This window comes from Condylostylus longicornis, unplaced genomic scaffold, assembly GCF_029603195.1.
Source record: "Condylostylus longicornis isolate FDR11 unplaced genomic scaffold, ASM2960319v2 ptg000018l, whole genome shotgun sequence".
Taxonomy (NCBI): Eukaryota; Metazoa; Arthropoda; class Insecta; order Diptera; family Dolichopodidae; genus Condylostylus; species Condylostylus longicornis.
Genome location: NW_026577987.1, coordinates 13,830,274 through 13,850,140, shown reverse-complemented (window position 1 = coordinate 13,850,140; position 19,867 = coordinate 13,830,274). Strand labels below are relative to the sequence as shown.

Here is a 19,867-nt window from a genome sequence, read left to right as displayed (position 1 = left end):
TTTTTTAATTATACTTTTACTTTTTTCTTTAAGTTTTTTTTTTTTTAAGTTTAAAACTTTTAAAACTTTTAAAGGAAAATAATGTCGAAAAGTTTTTGACATGAAATTTACCAAAAGTTCCGGCTAAACTGATTCCGTTTTTATTGAATTTTTCCTGTGTGAATAAGGAAGAGATTTACTTTTTTCTTTATTTTTCATTTTTCACGTTTATAAATATGTGACTTACGTAGTTAAATGTATTATTAATGGACAATTGATTATCTATATGAAGAAAAGAAAAATATGAAGAAATATGAAGAAAATCAGCTTTGATAAAGTGCGTATGTAGCGCACGAAATATATTAGCGAAAAATAAAAGTATTTTATTCCGAATAAAAGGAAGTTTTCTTTTCACACCAATAAAAAAAAAAAAAAAAAAAATTATATTTCGGAAAAATTATCAACCATTGGAAAAAAAAAAAATTTTTCAATTGATTATCCCTGCAATCATGTAAAATTTTACATACTCGACTTCCATATTGGATCTGGAATACATATTTATACAATCCATTAAATTTTGTTTTTAATCAATATAAGACAATTTAATGTAAAATTTCTTATATATAATTAAATAAGTCCTTCCTCTGTAAAGCATCACTTAGCCTTTGTACAATTAGGTTTGCTTAAATGCATGTTAGAAAAATTTCAGCAGATATGTGAGCAAAACAGAGAGAAGAATTCCATTCAACTGCACAATTAATATGAATGAAAATTTAAAAATTTTCATATAAGTCCATTCTTCCGCTGGAAACAAATAATAATTTTGTATAAATAGGTTTAGTCTTGTCTCAAAGAATTGTTTTGTATATATTTGGCAAAAAATTTGATTACGTGAGTTAGGCTACTTAAGAACTGAACTTAAATTATTTAAAATAACATAAGTTGTGCACTTATCTAAAGCCACACAACTACATTAAAACATTTGGAAATTTGAATCGCAACATTTATTTTTTAAAAATTCAAATTGATTCCATTCTTTTTCGATTTTAGGTCTCATTTTTCTCAACTAGTCCTGAATTAAGTAATAAACAACGTTTTGAATATTTTTCAAGAACAATACCATCAGATCATTATCAAGTTAAAGCAATGGTTGAAATTGTTAAAAGAATGAATTGGAGTTACATATCAATAATTTATGAAGAAAGTAATTATGGAATAAAGGTAGATTTTATTAAATTTATAATTTAAATTAATTGAAAACCGCAAATATATTTTATAGGCATATGAAGAACTAGAAGAACTTTTAGCTGAAAATGAAATTTGTATAGCAGTTAAAGAAAAATTGGTTAAAGATTCTGGTGTTGCTGAAGAAAAAGCATATGATAATATCGTTCAAAAATTATTAACAAAACCGAGAGCTAGAGGTAAGTAATTTTTGTATAATTTTAGTTCATATAACAAAATAATCTAATTTTAAATGAATTAAAATTGTATTATTGGGAAAAGCACCCAAATTTTTTTAATTAGAATTAGCTCTACCCCATCATACCTGAACAAATTTATTAAAAATTTATTAAAATAAATAAAAAAGTAATTTGTAGGTACTGAACGAAGTCAATAGTACTTTGAATCAATGGGAGATTTCATTAAAAAATTTTCATTAAGAGTCCTACAATCAATTGACTTTTGTTACACATATGATTCTACCATAAAATAAATCATGAAATATTATTTGCAACATAAAACTCAATTACTTTGTAAAATTATAGATGCAGAATCACATTGTTTTAAATTTTATAAAATTAGCTACATTTACACTTTTATGATGGGATTTAACAAGATTTCTCGCACTTTTCAAAAAAAATTTTGAAATTTGCAAATTTTGAATTTTTGACACCTTATACGGACTGTAATAATGAAGTTTGAATTTAATTATATAAATGTATACAAAAATATATGTAAAATTTTTTTTCCATATAATTAACAAAGTTAACCCTTAAGGTAATAATGTTCTTTTCAAAATTAAAAAATTTTGTCAAGTTGGAAATCGTTTCAATTGAAAAATCATACTCGATTTTTCATGAGGATAAAAAAGTCCCAAATGTTCATTTCCAAATGAAATATTTCAAATTTTTGACTTAAATGTATACTAATTTAAATTGAAAGAGAATAAGATTTTTACAAAAAAACAAAAGTTGAACTGCACAACTGAATCTCAAGATAATGCACAACCACATGAATTTATAATTATATTCCCAAGAAAGTATAATGGTTTTATACTGAAAACTTTTAGAATTTTAACAAAAAAATATTTTTAAAAATCATAAAAATTATTTATTTCCAAATTACCAGACCATAAACACAATCATAATACCTACAATATTCTCCTACTTAGTATCAGAAGTTCCGATTTTTTTAATAAATTTGGAATCGAAACAAATTTCAATCAGTATTTTGTACATATATGTAGGTAATACTTGGTTGTATTTCAATGGACATTGTCATACTGTCCTCTAAGATTTAAACTTATTTTTCGTAAAACTAACAAACTAAGACATTTTTACACTATCCTCTTAAATCTGACTTTATTTCTTACTTTGATATTTCTTTCACATTTTAAATATATTAAGATTAATTATCAAATACAACAAAATTAGACAGAAAGCCCATAATTTTGTTGTCATAAATAGTACGCTTTTTCTCGATATTACCATCCATTTTTTTCTGGTTAATACTAAAAAACTTGAATCTCTGTGCAATGCTACATCAGCAACAATATATTGAAATATCAAAATAAATAAACTAATAAAAATACACTTTTACTTTAATATCCTTGCACTCCTTTGAGGAAACCATTATATTGTTGCATTATGAAAACATTATGCTCTTCCGTTATCTTTCATCTTTTCATTTTTTGTTATACAAAGAAAAAATTTGGAATTTTCTTTTTATAGTACCCCAGTGATTTTAATCAAAAATGATCTCCTTAAATACAGCAAGAGGAGAGAAATCAAAATTTAAATTGTGTAAAAATTAGTTTTTGTATCGTAAAATAAATTGCATATAAAATATTTTTTAATCAAAAAGCATTTAAAAATTTAATCTCTTTTTCATTCATCTGTTCTAGAATTATTGTACACCATCCTTAAGTATTCACTCCTTCATATAACTTTTATAGTAAATTGATTGACGGACAGTGTGAATAATTTTACTTTGTATATTAATTAGCTGGCTATTGGGCAGGGTTTTATTCTTGCCTCTGATTTTTGGACATTGTATTTCGTAGCACTATATTTTTATTACCTATTGTTAACCTAATTTCAAATTTAAATCTTTTTTCAGATGTAGTGTCAATTAAATCCTAATCGAACTTTTAACTTTAAAGGATCAAATTAATTGGCTAAATAGATCTTTGCATTATTTTATTGTTATTAAGTGTATTATAAGTTTAACATCCATTTTTCAAATGACACCTTACGCAACTTAGCTACATCTTTCTAGAAATTCAATTCAGAATTTAAAATAAAAAATAGCATAGAAGATGAAGTAAAACTTAATCAGAAATAAATTATGAATAATAATTCACTTAAATTTAAATTATTATTTTAATATAATAGTAAGGCCACACATGAAAATGTGTTTAGTACATTTTCAAATGAATTAAAAAAAATTTTAGAGCAAGTATTCTTTACAATATTGAAACTACCCATTTTTTTGTAATATCCTTGTTATGGTATGAATTCTGTTCTTATCCTCTCAATGTGATAATGACGTTGATTGCAACAGAATTGCATTATTAACCAAAAGAACAAAGTGTTATTTTGGACAACAAAAACCATTATTTTTTTAGCTTGTTTGCACCATAATTTCTTTATTTTCTTTGTGTTATAAAAAATAATAAAAATTTCTTATAAAGGTCATTTTTAAAAAAAAAATCTCATAAAAACTAAAATTATTTTTAATAAATCTTATAAATTGGCGATGAAAAATGCCAGTTTAAATTTTTATTACAAAGACGAAGGAATTAAGTTAAGAGAAAATTACATTATTTTATATTACGTTTTGACCTCAAACAGAATAGGAGGATTGCATCATTAATACAAAAATTAGCTCCGATGCCAAAAAAAAATTTTGCAATAAAATAATGCTTTGCATGACTCGAAGATTGATTTGAATATATCAATATTATTCAAAACAGATTCGTTGTGTTAATGGTGTTAGTTCAATTATTAGAAACCTTAAATCACTAAAAGTTTGAATCTCAGTTTAATGGAAATTTCTTCATGCAACTGCAGAACAGATGGATGACGTAATCAAAGGAACGAGTTAAAGGCAGAAAAATTATTCATTAACAAAATTTTTCTCCTCGAACTGGACTCGAACCAGTGACCTACCGCTTTCTAGGCGGACGCTCTACCAACTGAGCTCATCCATCTGTTCTGCAGTTGCATGAAGAAATTTCTATTAAGATAAATTAGTAGTGCAATAGGCACATTCTTATTGATTCCGCAACTTTGATGTTGTATTAGTAAAATTCATAATTTGAATCTCAGGTTTAGGTAATCGTACCACCCCACTTGTTTGCTGCCTCTAATTATTAAAATAATAAATTTAGCGAAAACAGTATACACAAATAAACGCTTTTAATCTTAGAGTAATGAGGAGTACACTTTCCTTGATGAAATTATGTTTCCGATATTATAATATATTCTGTAATGGTCACTATTGAGAGTCACTGTAGTATCTTTTTTTATCCATAAAAGGTATAGTGTATAAATCTTTTCTGTAACAAATGCCTTTGTATTTCTTTTGAGTTTCTGAAGATGCTTTAAATTCTTGTTTTTAAAAATTTTTTAAAAACAAAAATTGAATACATAATTGAACCCGGTCGTATTTAGAGGGATTAACCACACATTGTATTCAAATCTAAAAAATATGAAAAATCTTAATGTAATTAAAAAATTATGTAAGAGAAAGAAAACTTTAAATACTTCCTAGCCCTGTCCTGTAAGCCATGCTATGCTTCAAGCATACCTATACAAAAATTTCAATTCGAATTCAAAGATTAAACCAAAATATTCTTACAAATGCTTTCATATACTATGAGTTTCAGAATCAAATTAAAATTGTCTTTTGATTTTTAATTAAAATTTTTAATTTTTAAAAACTTTTTTCCTACTAAAAGGAAAGTTTTTCATAAAGATTTGATTACATACGATGGGGTATACCTTACATGGTAGGATAGGTAGATTAAGTAGTAAGATTTGCCATTAAGAAAAATCTCCATTTGAAATTTCATCAATAAATTATTGGAATATTTTAATTAAGTAAAACGTTAGTGAAAGAGACGTTCAATATCTTATTTAGTATAATCAATATTCATATTACAGATTCAGTTGAACAATTAAATTGAATAAGCATCTTAGTACAAAGAAATTCTTTTCATTATATTCTATTACAATATTCACTCACGTAGCTCGTTGTAATATTTTTACCTAAGAATATATTCAATTTCCTATTTTAACAAGAAAAAAAATTTATTTTAATTAACCCCACCTATATTCTCTTATTAACATTTTCTTTTTTGAAAATAATAATTTAGGTTTTTTTTCTGTATATGTATACCAGTTAATTTAAATACTTTTTCATAATAAAATACTTTACCAATATAAAAAGGAACAATATCCAGTATTCTTAACTATTATATTGACTGGATTTGAAATAACAAAACTTTGTATAACATTTTTCTTAAAATATTTTTGTTAAGACAAAACAAAATATAAACTTTCTTCTAAACAATTTCATCTGATACAAACTGCTATACACTTAACTTACAACACAATATATAAATGACTGCGCACGTTTATATATTAATATCCTTTTATGTCTTAAAAAATCATTTAAGGATAATGTAAATTAATATACAACCTACAGTATATTATATTCATATAAAGCACACACATATACAAAATTTTCCTTCTACATGCATATATATACATACATTATGTATGTATAAGAAATTATTCAACTAAATTCGATATAATAACTTTTTAACTTTCTTCACCACTTTCAATCTATAATAATGGTAAGTGAGTTTGAGTTATATATAAGAAGAAACAGAAAACAAAAGAAAGAACATAAAAAGAAAAATGAAAACAAAATTATTTTTATTGTCTTAACCACTTTTCTTAAATTACCCCATAATAATATGAGCATCACTAACAATCATCAATATTATTATTACCACACCAAAAGACAAAATATCAACTATCATCAATGTTGGTAGTGCCACATCAAATTACATTATATATAGTCATGAAAATCAATTTCTGATTATTTTCAATTACCAAAAGTACTAAAATCTATTTCTTTGTAACTTTTATATAAATTACATAAGTGTGTTTTAATTGTAAACATAACCATGTGGTGTAAGCATATGGATTGACGTTTTTGTATTCAAAACCTCTATGCTTAAAAAGAGATATGGATAATGCAATATTAACCCTTTCGATTATGCGGTTAACTATTTTATAAATTATTTTTATTTTTTCATAATAGAACCTATAAAGCTCGTAGATGAACAGATAGCAATTTTAAAACGAGATTTTGTGAGAACTGCGTAATTTTTACATTCTGGAATAGTTTTTATAGTTTTATATACATAATAATTATGTAGTTTTAATTTGTATATTAAGAGAAAACGATTTTTGGAGGAAATATTGCTTTCTCATTGTTGCCAGAGAATGCTTTGTTTATACTTTTTTGTCTACGAAACCTAAGGTCATTCGACAATTTTTGTTGTTATTTAATATAGTAAGCACGATTCGGTTAACGGTAACACCCTTAATATATGTAAAATTATTAAATAAAATATTTAGTGACATGAATATCGCAATTTCGAATCTGTTCGATAACGTAAATACAATATTCTAAAAAGTTTCAATGTTACAGCAGCATTTAAGTAAAAATAGCAAAGCTTAGAAACAGTTTAAAGTCTAAACTTGTCTTAACAGCCTATTTTTTATAGTCTGTAAACCGGATGCGCTCATAATCACATGATTTAGCTATAAAGGTTATCTTTTTCATGAGAATTTAATTTCATAAAATAGTGTTACCATTTCACTTAAAATTTATTTTCCTTTCATGTTGAGTTATAACATTTTTACTTTTGACCATTGATAAAATAGAGTTTAATATTAAAAGCATTTATGTATGTTTGTATGTTTGTATTGATGTAAGTTTTTATACGATTCATGTTTTGTTAAATTTGTTGGACGTTATTGCGACATGAGATTTTATCTTCGAATATTTTTTTATACATGGCACATATTTTTTTCTCTGTTCGTTTCTATTAAATTTGATGTAGCTCTTATCTTTAGTATGGTATGAGTACATTATAAAAAAAAAAAAGTTGTAGTTATATCTGATATACTTAGGAATAATAGAATTAAAATTCGTAGTTTATTTAAACTTTTTATGTATAGTAAAACTTATAACTTGATATTTTCAATAACTATAGGCTTGGCCAGAGAATATTCAAATTTTTAAATTTTGTTATTTCTAAATAAAATTTAAATAGTATCATTTTAACTGCTCAATTACATTTAAAACAAAAATTTTATACTATTGCAATACTGTCTGACACTTACTACCTACTTTTCTAATTTTTCTTAAATTAAAATAAAATTAACATTCTCTTATGTCACTATTTAAATCACACAACATTTCGAACAAATTCAAAGTTTTAATTAAATAATAAGTATAAAAAATAGATGAACCATATCTTGATCAACTAAAACAAGGCCAGTCTGTTTAAAACTATTATTTAAAATTAATTTCAAAATTTTCATAAAAAATTTTGCAATGCAATTTGTACATTAAATTAAGAATTTCAAAGTTCACTCTGAATAATAAAATATCAGTTAAATTGTAGAAAAATAAAAAAAAAAATATATTTCCACAATTTAAACACACTGTTTTAAACAGCTTTTTAGCTGAAGACGATGTCTTTGTCATGAGTTTATCTCATAAATTCAGTTCTTAACAAAATCTCATACCACTTAAGAAGGTCTTATAAACTAATGAAAAATTATTTTATATATTTTCAATCTACTTAACAGCAAGCAGATATACATATACAAGTTACAAAGAAAAAATGATAAAACGAAAAAATCAACAACAAACCAGGGTAAAGAATGAAAAATGAAAAGGACTTATCAGCTTTTAACACAAACACTCCATTTGAATTTTCTCTCTTTTTATTATTTTTCTCACATCTTTTTTCATAAGTTGATCATTTTTACATTAAATGAACATCAATAACAAACAACAGTGAATTCTGTATATAATAATTCTGTTATGTATAATAATAATTTCTAACGACATTACATTTAATGTTTGTATATGTATGAGTTAGATTAAAAACCAGCAAATATAAAGTAATGTACCCACATATTATATAAATATAGCATATTATATAAGTATGTGTTATATGTGCTTTTTTTATTGTGGTTTATTCAACATTATTAAAAGTGATAAAGAGAAGGAACTGCGTTTATTAAAAATGTAAGAGAAGATGAAGTAAAATTCTCATTTCAAATCTTTTCAATTGTATTCACTTTATCATTTTCAAAATCATTTGAACTGACAGTTCAAAAAATAGCAAAAATCATTAATAGAATTAAGCAATTTTCCATCTCTTAAAGCTTTAAAAACAATTAAAAATATGGTGTCGTATTTTTATCAAAAAATTTATTGATTATTTCAGAACTTAAAAAAGTATCTATAACTAATCAACTCCCTGGTTAAAGCGAAATCAGAATTTAAAAGTTTAAGAGTTAAACAAGGTTAAACTCTTAAACAAGGTGTATTGTTATTAGTTAAACAAGGTGTATTGGTTCAAATCCTAGAATAATTCGAAAATGAATTTCGACAGGCAAATTGTATACTGACGTCGATCTGTATAATAAACAAATATATTGAAAATCCTCAAACCTTTTCCATTGTTCTGTAATTTTAATGGCATTTTATTGAAATTTAATTAAAATTTAATTTAATAATAGTTATCAAAACATATTAGAATTTTAATTCCTTTGCCAAAATTTTAATTTTCAATATTAGGTGCCATAATTTTTGGATCAGATCAAGAGGTGCGAGAAGTAATGAGAGCTGTAAGACGTAATAATGCAACTGGTGCATTTTCATGGATCGGTTCTGATGGTTGGAGTGCCAGAAATCTTGTTTCTGATGGTAATGAACCAGAGGTAAGTTCAAAAAATATACGTATGCGAATATTTTAGATTTTATGGTTTATTTTACTTTATAATACTCAATATAAATAAATATTTTACTTACATTCTTTTCTCGTTTGATCAAATTTTATTAATAAAAAAAACTTTTATCATTAAAGCCTGTTTGAAAAATTTGCGTACAATATTTTCTTTTCCATTATTGAATTATTTTGTTTTTTTCGAAACTTTAACAGCTTGATTAAAAAATCCTTAATTAAAATTATAGTTTTAAAGCTTTATTGATAAAAACATGTAGAAGGAAAAAGTTAATAGGAGATGAAAACATATTTAGAGTTGGATGCAAACAAAAAAAAGAAAACTGTAAACAAGTTTTCAACTTTTTTATAAACTAAAAAAGTTAAAAATATTTTTCTTTTTGTTTTGCAAACAGGTATTAAAAACATTGTAAAAGATGTCCCAGTATAGTTTCGTTAAAAAAGTATTACAAATTTGATACTTTTAATCGATAACATTCTAAAGCAGGACCCTATTGCACCAACTTTTACATTTATTTTTGCTTTTAGATTAAAAAGTTTAAATCTGTTACTATTTAAGCGGTTTATGTGAACAAGCAGTTATTCGCAAAGAATTGAAATTAAAAGAGTTGACAATATTCTACATGGTCATATGGAATTAGATTTTAGAGCAAAAAAATATTGAAAAATATTTTGCCAAAAAAATTCGTTATTAAAATTTTTTGAAATACATTTTTCTTATAATTAATTTAAAGAACTTAGGCTTAGCGTAATTGAAGCAATTCTTATCTACTGTAAGCTAAAACATGGGAAATTTAGTTATTGCACTCGTCAATTTTGTCGTAACTCGATTTAAGAAATTTTGCCTTTGAATTATTAATGTCACGACTGTATTCCTGTGATAACAAGGAAAAATTGCTTAATTACTTAGTATTACCATTAAAATATTCAAATTCTTGATTTTCAAATTTAAAATCCAATAAATTTTAATACTATTATGTTAAAATTGAATAAAACGCACCTCGAAATATTTTTCGAAATTATTTTTCGAAAATCTGATTGTTTTAAAGTGCTTAGCCACGAAAATTTAAAAAAGAGTATTGAAAAATTTTCTTTAAAAAGTCATTCTGAAAAATATTTAAACTTTGCTCGAAATGATTCTAATTCTAGTTTGATTGGCATAGATTTACACTGATTTGTCAAAACTAAAGTAAGAGAACATGAAAATAATTGGAAAATTCTAACATAGTACTCATTTTCGTTGTTTAGAGACCCTGTCTATTACATAATTTTCATCTTATGTATGTTACAATAAAAAATCTATGTGAAGTTTCTATTAGATTAATAATAAAGGTACGTAACAATTTTCTCTTTTAGTAAATCCCCTATTAAAAAAAATTCCATGAAATAAAACTTTTAAAATAAAAACGACAACGTTTTTTTTGCTTTATAATAATTTTCATATGCAGTTACAATACAAAACGGGCTGCAAATGAATTTTTAACTTCGTAAAATAACTTTTGAAAAAATTTCATTTTTGTTTAAACTTTGCATTTCAATGATTTCCCACTATATACGAATTATCGTATAGCAAGAGCTTATTAAAATATTTTTAATAATTACTAAAATTATAATTTTATTAAAGTAAGTGATAAAATATGCATATTAACGTAATATTTTAACATTTGCATAAATTCAAGCTAAAGTATCAGATTTTCCAGAGAATTCATGTTGAATAAAATTTTTAATTATGCAAAATGAACAGGATTCAGGATTTAAAGGTATAGAGACACAATTAGAATAGAGACCTTGATATTTTTCCAATTGGATGGTAAATTTACCGTAAAATCTAGGAGGGTTACTAATATAGCTAGTGATTCAAAATTTCAATATTTCAAACAATGGAATTTTTTACAGTATACTCAAATCATTTTGAGGTTATTTTAACATTTTTCATCACAAAATCCTAATAATTTAATAAAAACTTAAATAATTTAATTAAAACTTAAATAACATATATCCCTTATTAGAAATGGAATGAGTACAGTCAGAAACATGGTTAAAGATTGTTGCCTTATTAATTTCATCGAAAATTCATATTAAAATAATATCATTCTTATTGGGTAAATTATAAGTATTCAACTTAAAAGAAATGATTTTTTTTTTTTAATTTATGTACTCCTACTCAAACAATATAACAACTTGAAACGACTGTGAGAAAGGATCGACACAGAAAAAGCAGAAAAATACAAATTTTTCACTTGTTTTTTCTACTTATTTTGCTTTGCTTTGAAATCAAGAAATTTAAAATTCTTAGCACGTCAAAGTTTTCAATGACACATTTTACCCAAAATTAAAATTATTTTAAATCTTAATAATTAGAAAATTTACAACTATGTACAAACCAGTAATAAAAAGACTTTATCCTTTACAAAGCCAAAAAAAAGAAATAAACAAGATAAATTTTCATGAAATTTCCTTTTTTGTATTTTCTATTTTGACAGGTTGAAGGTACTTTATCCGTACAGCCGCAAGCAAATCCAGTTAAAGGTTTTGAAGCATATTTTCTAAATTTGACAGTTGAAAATAATTTAAGAAATCCGTGGTTTGTTGGTAAGTTACAACTATTTACATTGTACAAATAACAAAGGTATAAGATTGTTAAAAATTAATCCTTGTTAAAAAATTTGTTTTGACTTTTTTAAATTGTTTTTTTTCCGTGTTTTTGGATATTATTAGGTTGTAATAATTTATATTTCAATAATTACTTTGTTAAAAAATTATTAAAATTATGACATTTACTTGGAAATCAAAAATTTTCTTTGAATCTCCTTTGTTAATTTTAAAGTAATTATTTACGTTTTACACTAAAATAGGTAAAATTTACCTTAAATGATAAGAAAAATTAATGACACATTCTATACGCATTTGAAGTTTTCATATTTGAGAGAATAACCCCTTGAGCAAACATGTAGCATAAGCAAAGGCGTCAAAACCAATTTAATATATTAACTGATGTTGAATATATTTCCGTTCAAGGATATGATAAAAATAAAATTTTTTCTTAATATATATTTCAGAATTTTGGGAAGATCATTTTCTATGTCGATATCCGAATAGTTTACCAACACCATATAATATAAATTATAATAGGACATGTACAACTAAAGAAGTATTAAATAAAAATAATACAGATTTTGAAGATCAATTACAATTTGTTAGTGATGCTGTTATGGCTTTTGCATATGCCCTAAGGTAATAAGATTTTAAAGAAATTTGAAAAAATCACAATTTTTTAATTAAAACCATTTTATATTATATACAGAGATATGCACAGAGATTTATGTGGTGGTAAACCGACATTATGCGATTCAATGAAACCAACAAAAGGTGCTGATTTACTCAAATATTTACGTAAAGTGGAATTTGAAGGTAACTTTTTAATTTCAATAGAACAAAATCGCCTTTGTACATAAATAACAAAAAAATTGCATGATTTTCGACACTATAGGAATATTCGAACGCGATTAACTTGTTCGCAAACCAAATATGTCACTTAAAGCTCCTTAGTTTTGAAAAAACGCTATTCTTCACCATCCCAGAAGATTATACCGGAGAAAATAGATTATATTGCAGAAGATTATTGCGGAAAGTATTTCCTATCAATTAGGAAACTGGTAAATTGTATATGTGAAAGTATGATAATATCATGCCTTCTGAAAGACAGTCAATACTTTGATTCTTGAAACATTATGATAAGTATTATAGTAGGCCCGCAATGGTTAATTGTGCGGGTCAAATCTAAATTCTAATTCTTAAACTTTTTCGTCTCGTCTTACTTCTAAGTAGAAATTTGTTACGTCAATGAATTTGCGCTTTCAATTTAAAACTAACAACAACTTATAAAAAACAATCAAAAATACTTGCAATTTAATTTTTTAACATTTTTTTTTTTTCTTATTACATTGAAAAATAAATTAACAAATTTTGAGTATAAAAAACAATCGAAAAGAAAATTTAGTTTCTGTGTGCTCTTTATTTTTCAAATACCGACGAAATAATTAACAAAAATACGTACATATGTATATAAAGAACAAAGAACTACTCAGGAAATCAAAAAAAAAGAAAGATACGTATCAAGTTAAGAACAAGAAAAATTCTCTACACATAAAAATACTTACATATAGATTCTTCTTTTTAATCTGAAATATAAAGTAAAGGAAAGGCGATCATTAAAAATGAAAAGGATTTAATTATCTAATAAGAAACATTCTTCTAGATTTTCTCTTTCAAAATAAACAGATTTATTGTTTTACTAATACCACTTTATATTATATTATGTGGTTCAAGTTCTTTAAATTGTTGAAACTTAAATTATAGTACAAATTTCAGATGATTTCTTAAAATACTTTGCAATTCTAAGTTAATTCCAAGTATATTAAGTCACTAGATCATGGTAAAATGAATGAATAAAAATTCCGTTTGTTGATGAAGAAAATTCTAATCTCATCAAGAAAAATGGAAAATTTTGGAAAACTTAATAAGTAATTTATTGAATTTTGTAAGAATTTATACTTCTATTCAAATATACAACGAGACTCTTCAGAAATTTGCTACTTTTTATAAATACTTAAATAATTTTTATTAAACCTTAGTGTAAATCTGACATCCGGTCATGTAGTCTTTGATCTGGGCATCAGACTGTTGTTTAATTTTTCCTAATTTTTAAATTGTTTTGAAACAAGCAATTAACATTAAACGTCAGTTTAGAAATTGCACACATCATGCACATTCAGCAAAATATATCTATAATGCATAATTTATCTATAGTTGGATACTGCAAAAAGTAACAACCGTATCTGACACCCATTTATTATACTTCTTTATTTTTCGAATTTAAATTCGGCTTTGTCGAATTAGCTCCAAAGCTTTGGTTTTATTACAAAATTATAATATGTTACAATTTTGTATTGTTTATACCCGTACGAACGTATGTTCGAAGGGTATACTAAATTTGCCTTACCGTTTGTAACGCTAAGAAATAACGATGTTAGATATAGACTCAAGTGTATGTTTTTGATCAGCGTCAAATTCTGAGTTGATTTAGCTTTGTCTGTCCGTCCGTCCGTCCGTCCGTCCGTCCGAACGATAACTCAAAAACTAATTGAGCTAAGTTCACCAAATTTTCACAAATGATTTATTGTAGTAAGTGCCAGAACCCTATTTAAATTGGACATGATCGGGGTACCGGTTCGGGTAGCTGCCATACAACTTCAAAATTTATTTGGCTATATCTCAGAAACTATAAAAGTTATGGTATTGAAATTTCACACAAACGAATATATTAGTAGGGCCAATATGCCACATAAAAGTCGTTGAAATTACTTGGCTCCTTCTGGTACCTGCCATACAACTTCAAAAGTTATTTGGCTATATCTCAGAAACTATAAAAGCTGTGATATTGAGATTTCACACAAGTGAATATATTAGTAGGGCCGATGTGTCTGGTAAAAGTCGTTGAAATTACTTGGCTCCTTCTGGTACCTGCCATACAACTTCAAAAGTTATTTGGCTATATCTCAGAAACTATAAAAGCTGTGATATTGAAATTTCACACAAGTAAGTATATTATTAGGGCCGACGTGCTTGATAAAATTCGCTAAAATTTCTTGGCCCTTTCTGGTAGCTGCCATACAACATCAATAGTAGTTTGGCACAACCAGTATTTTGAATAACACATAGTACTGAAATTTTGCATAAACTAATATGATAATACGGCAACTTAAAGTCATAGTCTGCCCCATAGTTAGTTATGGCAAATTAGTTATTCGCACAAAGGATAACAAATTCGTACGGGTATCACAGAGTTGACAAGGTCAACTCTATTTTTTTCTCGTTTTTAAATTAAGTTTCGCGATTAAATTATTCGAAATAAGTTTTTTTTTTCGATTTTTCAACAGTTTTCCCTTAAAACTACAATTAATGTATTCGAAAACAGATAAATTTTAGTTTGAAGTTTCAATTGTACCTTCGCATTCAAAAACCAAAAAACATCTCTGGGATACAGTTTTATCTATTATTTTAGCTTTTATAATATGTATATAAGAAATTTATATAGATAACTACAACACTTGATACACTCATACATGCAGATACTCATATAATATTTATGATTTTTCACTTGGATAGATATGATAAATGGATATTACACTTTTTTTAAAGATTATAATAATTTACTGCTATATACCAATAGAGTATAACAGATGTCCTTATAATAATAAAGTAAACCTACGTACTTTATGCTATACATAAGTTAAAAAGAAATTTTACCTGGGTGTTGTTCAGTATACTTAATTTTGAGATAAGAATAGAAAAAACAAAAATAAAAATGGAAGACAATATAGAGAATTTTCTTTTCGCAAAAGGATAAAAGACACAATTTTCTTTTTAGTTTTTTTTTTCATTTTTATACAATTAATTTATCCAAGTTTAAATAAGTAAAATCTTAAATATTGAAGGGAATGTTATTAATCTTAAAGTATATACGTATAAACATTTACTTTCTTCTTTGTTGTTCTCTATGAGCGAAATAAGGGAAAACAGTTCAACTGACTTTTAATAGAATATATTAAAAAGTGAAAGGTTACATATATTCGACCATTATTCCATATACCTACATTATCTTACCAAATACAAATAATATATTCGATTACACTGTACAGCTTGTATAAAGATTTAAATTTGGTTGCCTTCACATCACTCCTACACTTACACTTTATTTCTTCTCTCCACTTTGTTTTTATTAGAAATATGGTGTGGAATATGTGAAACTTTCAATTTACTGACTAATGTGAATCAGTGGATAATACTTTAAAAATTTTCAAAATTGAAGAAAAGAAAATCTTCTTTGTTGTTATACAGCATTCAGCATATTCGGCTGAATAATTATTGCAAATGAAATTAAAATCAGAATTGTTACATTGAATTTGTAACGGATGAATTAATCACCATATTATATAAATCTCGCCAAATATCTTCCAATTTTTATTTTATTCCCATATTAATTATATTAATATTAATCCACGAAAATAATTCATAAGTATTTTATTGTACTATTAAAAAACAAATTAGCTTATATAAAGATATGAAATTTCATTCTCTTGTTTTTTAAAGCCCAAAAATATGCAACTGTTATATTGTTACCAAAAGTAATATCTCTAATAAAATTTATTATTCTTTATAATTAACAGGATTAAGCGGTGATCATTTTCGATTTGATATTAATGGTGATGGACCAGCTCGATACAATATAATACATTTTAAACAAGTTGAATCTGGTAAATATCGTTGGGTGAAAGTTGGTGAATATTATGAAGGTGAATTGCGGTTAAATATGTCGGGTAAGATTTTAATTTATTTATATTTATCTTAAGCCCTATCGAAATTTATAGCAATATTTTTTTTTGAGTTATTTAAAGTATTTTTTTCAAAAGAATTTCCTTTTTACAAAAAATTTTTATGTAACATTATTCTTAAAAAATTAAAAGCGCCTGGAACTTAATGCAAAAAAAAACTAGAAATTAAAAAAAAAAGTGTTTTTTTTTGTATCGAAATTTCAAATAGAAAAAGAGTTATACGCACATTATAATATTGTTGTGTCATTGATAGATGATAATCGATAAATTGAAATTGATATTTTGCTAACGATAAAAGCTGTTAGATATTTTATTTTCCTTTTAGTGTCCTTTTTTTGTTCTTAGTAAAAAACAACATTGAGTGATTTGCTAAAATAAACAAAAACAACAACTATTTTTGATGTAGATTAAAATTCTTTGTTATCTTATTTTGTATTTGTTGGATGAGGAGGAGGGACGCGGGGTTCTCCCCGATTATTTTAAATCGAAAAGGTTTTAAATTAAACATTAATTCGAATTAAGTATAAATAAAATTACTTACGGATTTAGAATGATGTTGTTTTACACCTATAATTCATCTATTATTATTGATGGTTTACTCATTTACAATTTATTTCTACAATTATATTTAATAGAAACATTCATTACATAATTGACAACAATTCGTAAAAGGTTACCATTTAATTTTTTAAATAAAAATATTCAAAAATATTCAATTCATTCTGTTTAATTCTTTCATCCAAAAGCATATTATGCAATTTCAATAAATCGACAGAGCGTTAAACAGAAATGTAACTTACTTTAAATAACTACCAAAACTCAAATTTCAGTTCAATATGGTGTATTAAAAAAATTATCAAAAAATACAATTTTAATTGATGAGTTAATAAAATTGCTATACAAGAACCGCAATTAGACAGTTTTATCCACGAACGATTTGCTTAAATTACGAAGAGAATAGTAACACGTTAAGTATTTTTTTTTTCACCTTGTTCTACTCCGTTTGGGAGCATAGGGCATCCACAAAGCTTCTCCGTCTGACCGTGTTGTGCGCAAGTAACTTTATTCGCCACGTTTTTTTTTTTGGTTTGCACACCTATCGCTTGCCCCGAGGGTACCACTCTAAGGACCTCCGCTGAATATTATTTTCTGGAATTGTCAGTGTGTGACCAACTAATCTCCATTTTCTCATGAAACTCGACCTTAATTTTATATAGCATTGCAATACCATAGTCATTGCGTAAAAAGAAAATCGTTTTAGCTTTAAAAAGCTAAATGAAAAGCTTTAAATAGCTAAGATTCATTAACGTAACCTTAGTTAACTGTAATCATATTGAACCTCATTCTGATGATTCTAACAATAACACAATAATGAACTAAATCACACTTAATTTAAATAAATTAAAAAACTACTTTAAACATTAATTCTCTTCTCTTTTTCTTGTTTAATTTACTTTTAATTTACTAGCATTTCCTTCATTTTATATCATTAAAGATTTTAAGAACCACTCCTTTTGCTAGGATAATTAAATAGTTTTCTTGTCTTTTATTTTACTTTGAATTTAAAAATTTATAATCCAATTTAATCGTTTCTTCTTTTATACATATTTATATTTTTCTGTAATTTTTCTTATATTTCTTTTATGTTCTGCAATTTTTCTTTATACGGTAAAAATAATAATAATAGAAGTGCAATTTAAATTATTGGATCCAAAACCACCTGAATCAGTATGCAGTCTTCCATGTGAAAGAGGACAAGCCAAAAAATATGTTGAAGGTGAAAGTTGCTGTTGGCATTGTTTTAATTGCTCAATGTACCAAGTAAGTATTAAAAATTTTAAAATAATTTTACTTAATATCTTTGTCTAACTGCCAATAATATTATTGCATTTATGAGCATTTCCACTACATTGCAAGCAGTTACGGAACCAATTCTATTCTCTATATTCACTCGTATTAAGATCTCACATAAATTTTTATATAGTAGAAAAGGACGACTTTTGTCCGACATTACTACATTTACCAACTTTTTTCAATGATCTGATTTGGCAAACTTCAATTTTTGTCAATGATTAAGTATCTTGCGACTATCGGCATCAAGTCAAGTTCTCTTCTCATTAAAAAGTAACTGTAGTTTTTGATACGTGTGTGGTATGACTGTTTTATTAACTTGAGCATAACTTATTTTTCATGACTTTTGCATGAACATTGAGGCAGCTGAAATTCCTGGGTTGTCTCTAGTCTATCTTTATATAAAAACTGAAGCAAGACATTTATGATTTTTAAATCAACAATCAAGGATTTTCATTCAGGAATTTGAATAATTTTTAACAAAATTGTTCAATATTGAATACCTTAATACTATTATAACTTTTAACACAATAAACAACAAATTATCACCTTTACAAATAATATTAAAAAAATTTTACTTTAAAACACAATAATTTAAGAAAATAGAAAAGAAACAGCAAATTACTTAAAGAAAACCCTGAAAACACCCAAAAGAACGCAAAAATAAAATATCTTACAAAAACCCATAATATCTCTAAATTTTCTTAAAATTATTTCGATTTTATTATTTTAAAGACCCACCTTATACCATATAACCACTGCTCTGTCATCATGGGAACAAATAAAAGACAAATTTCAGTAAATACGATTTAAAGTTGAATCTTTTTTACTTCAAAACAAATACTTATACAAACATTTATACAAAATCTTACTCCTCTCCTTTCGTTTTCTTTCTCTTTTCCACGATTTGTGTATTCAAATGTTATATGGATATTTTAAAGTAAATAATGTTTATTCATTTCATTCACTTACCATTATTTATTAAATTTTTTCTTATTCTTCCTTTTCTCTATACTTGCCAGATTCGACATCCACTTGATGAAACACAATGCGTCACATGTGATAAAGGTACATTACCAGATCGTATGAAAGAACGCTGTCAAGAAATTCCAGAAGTTTATTTACGTCCAGAATCAGCCTGGGCAATTGGTGCAATGGCATTCAGTTCAACTGGTATTTTGATCACATTATTTGTGGTCGGAGTGTTTGTTAAGTAAGTTTTTTTCCCTTAGTTTTTTTTTTATTTTTATTTAAAAAAGGAAAGCACAAGTGAAAATATGTAAAACGGCAAAAAATCATTACAAACTGTACAAGAGTGTAGACTGAGTGTTCGGTAATAAATAAATAGAAATCATAT

The 19,867-nt window shown here is 25.4% G+C and overlaps 1 protein-coding gene across 1 annotated transcript in view; it reads left to right on the top strand.

Annotated features, from left to right (window-relative positions):
• The window catches only part of LOC129606283 (metabotropic glutamate receptor 2), a 42,198-nt gene that overhangs the window by 16,166 nt on the left and 6,165 nt on the right, over positions 1–19,867 (top strand). Inside the window, exons 3-11 of the mRNA XM_055516520.1 lie at positions 1,030–1,200; positions 1,259–1,403; positions 9,100–9,242; positions 11,749–11,857; positions 12,325–12,499; positions 12,570–12,676; positions 16,495–16,644; positions 18,347–18,480; positions 19,533–19,723. Coding sequence (XP_055372495.1) covers positions 1,030–1,200; positions 1,259–1,403; positions 9,100–9,242; positions 11,749–11,857; positions 12,325–12,499; positions 12,570–12,676; positions 16,495–16,644; positions 18,347–18,480; positions 19,533–19,723 — 1,325 coding nt within the window. The remainder of the gene's footprint in view (positions 1–1,029; positions 1,201–1,258; positions 1,404–9,099; positions 9,243–11,748; positions 11,858–12,324; positions 12,500–12,569; positions 12,677–16,494; positions 16,645–18,346; positions 18,481–19,532; positions 19,724–19,867) is intronic.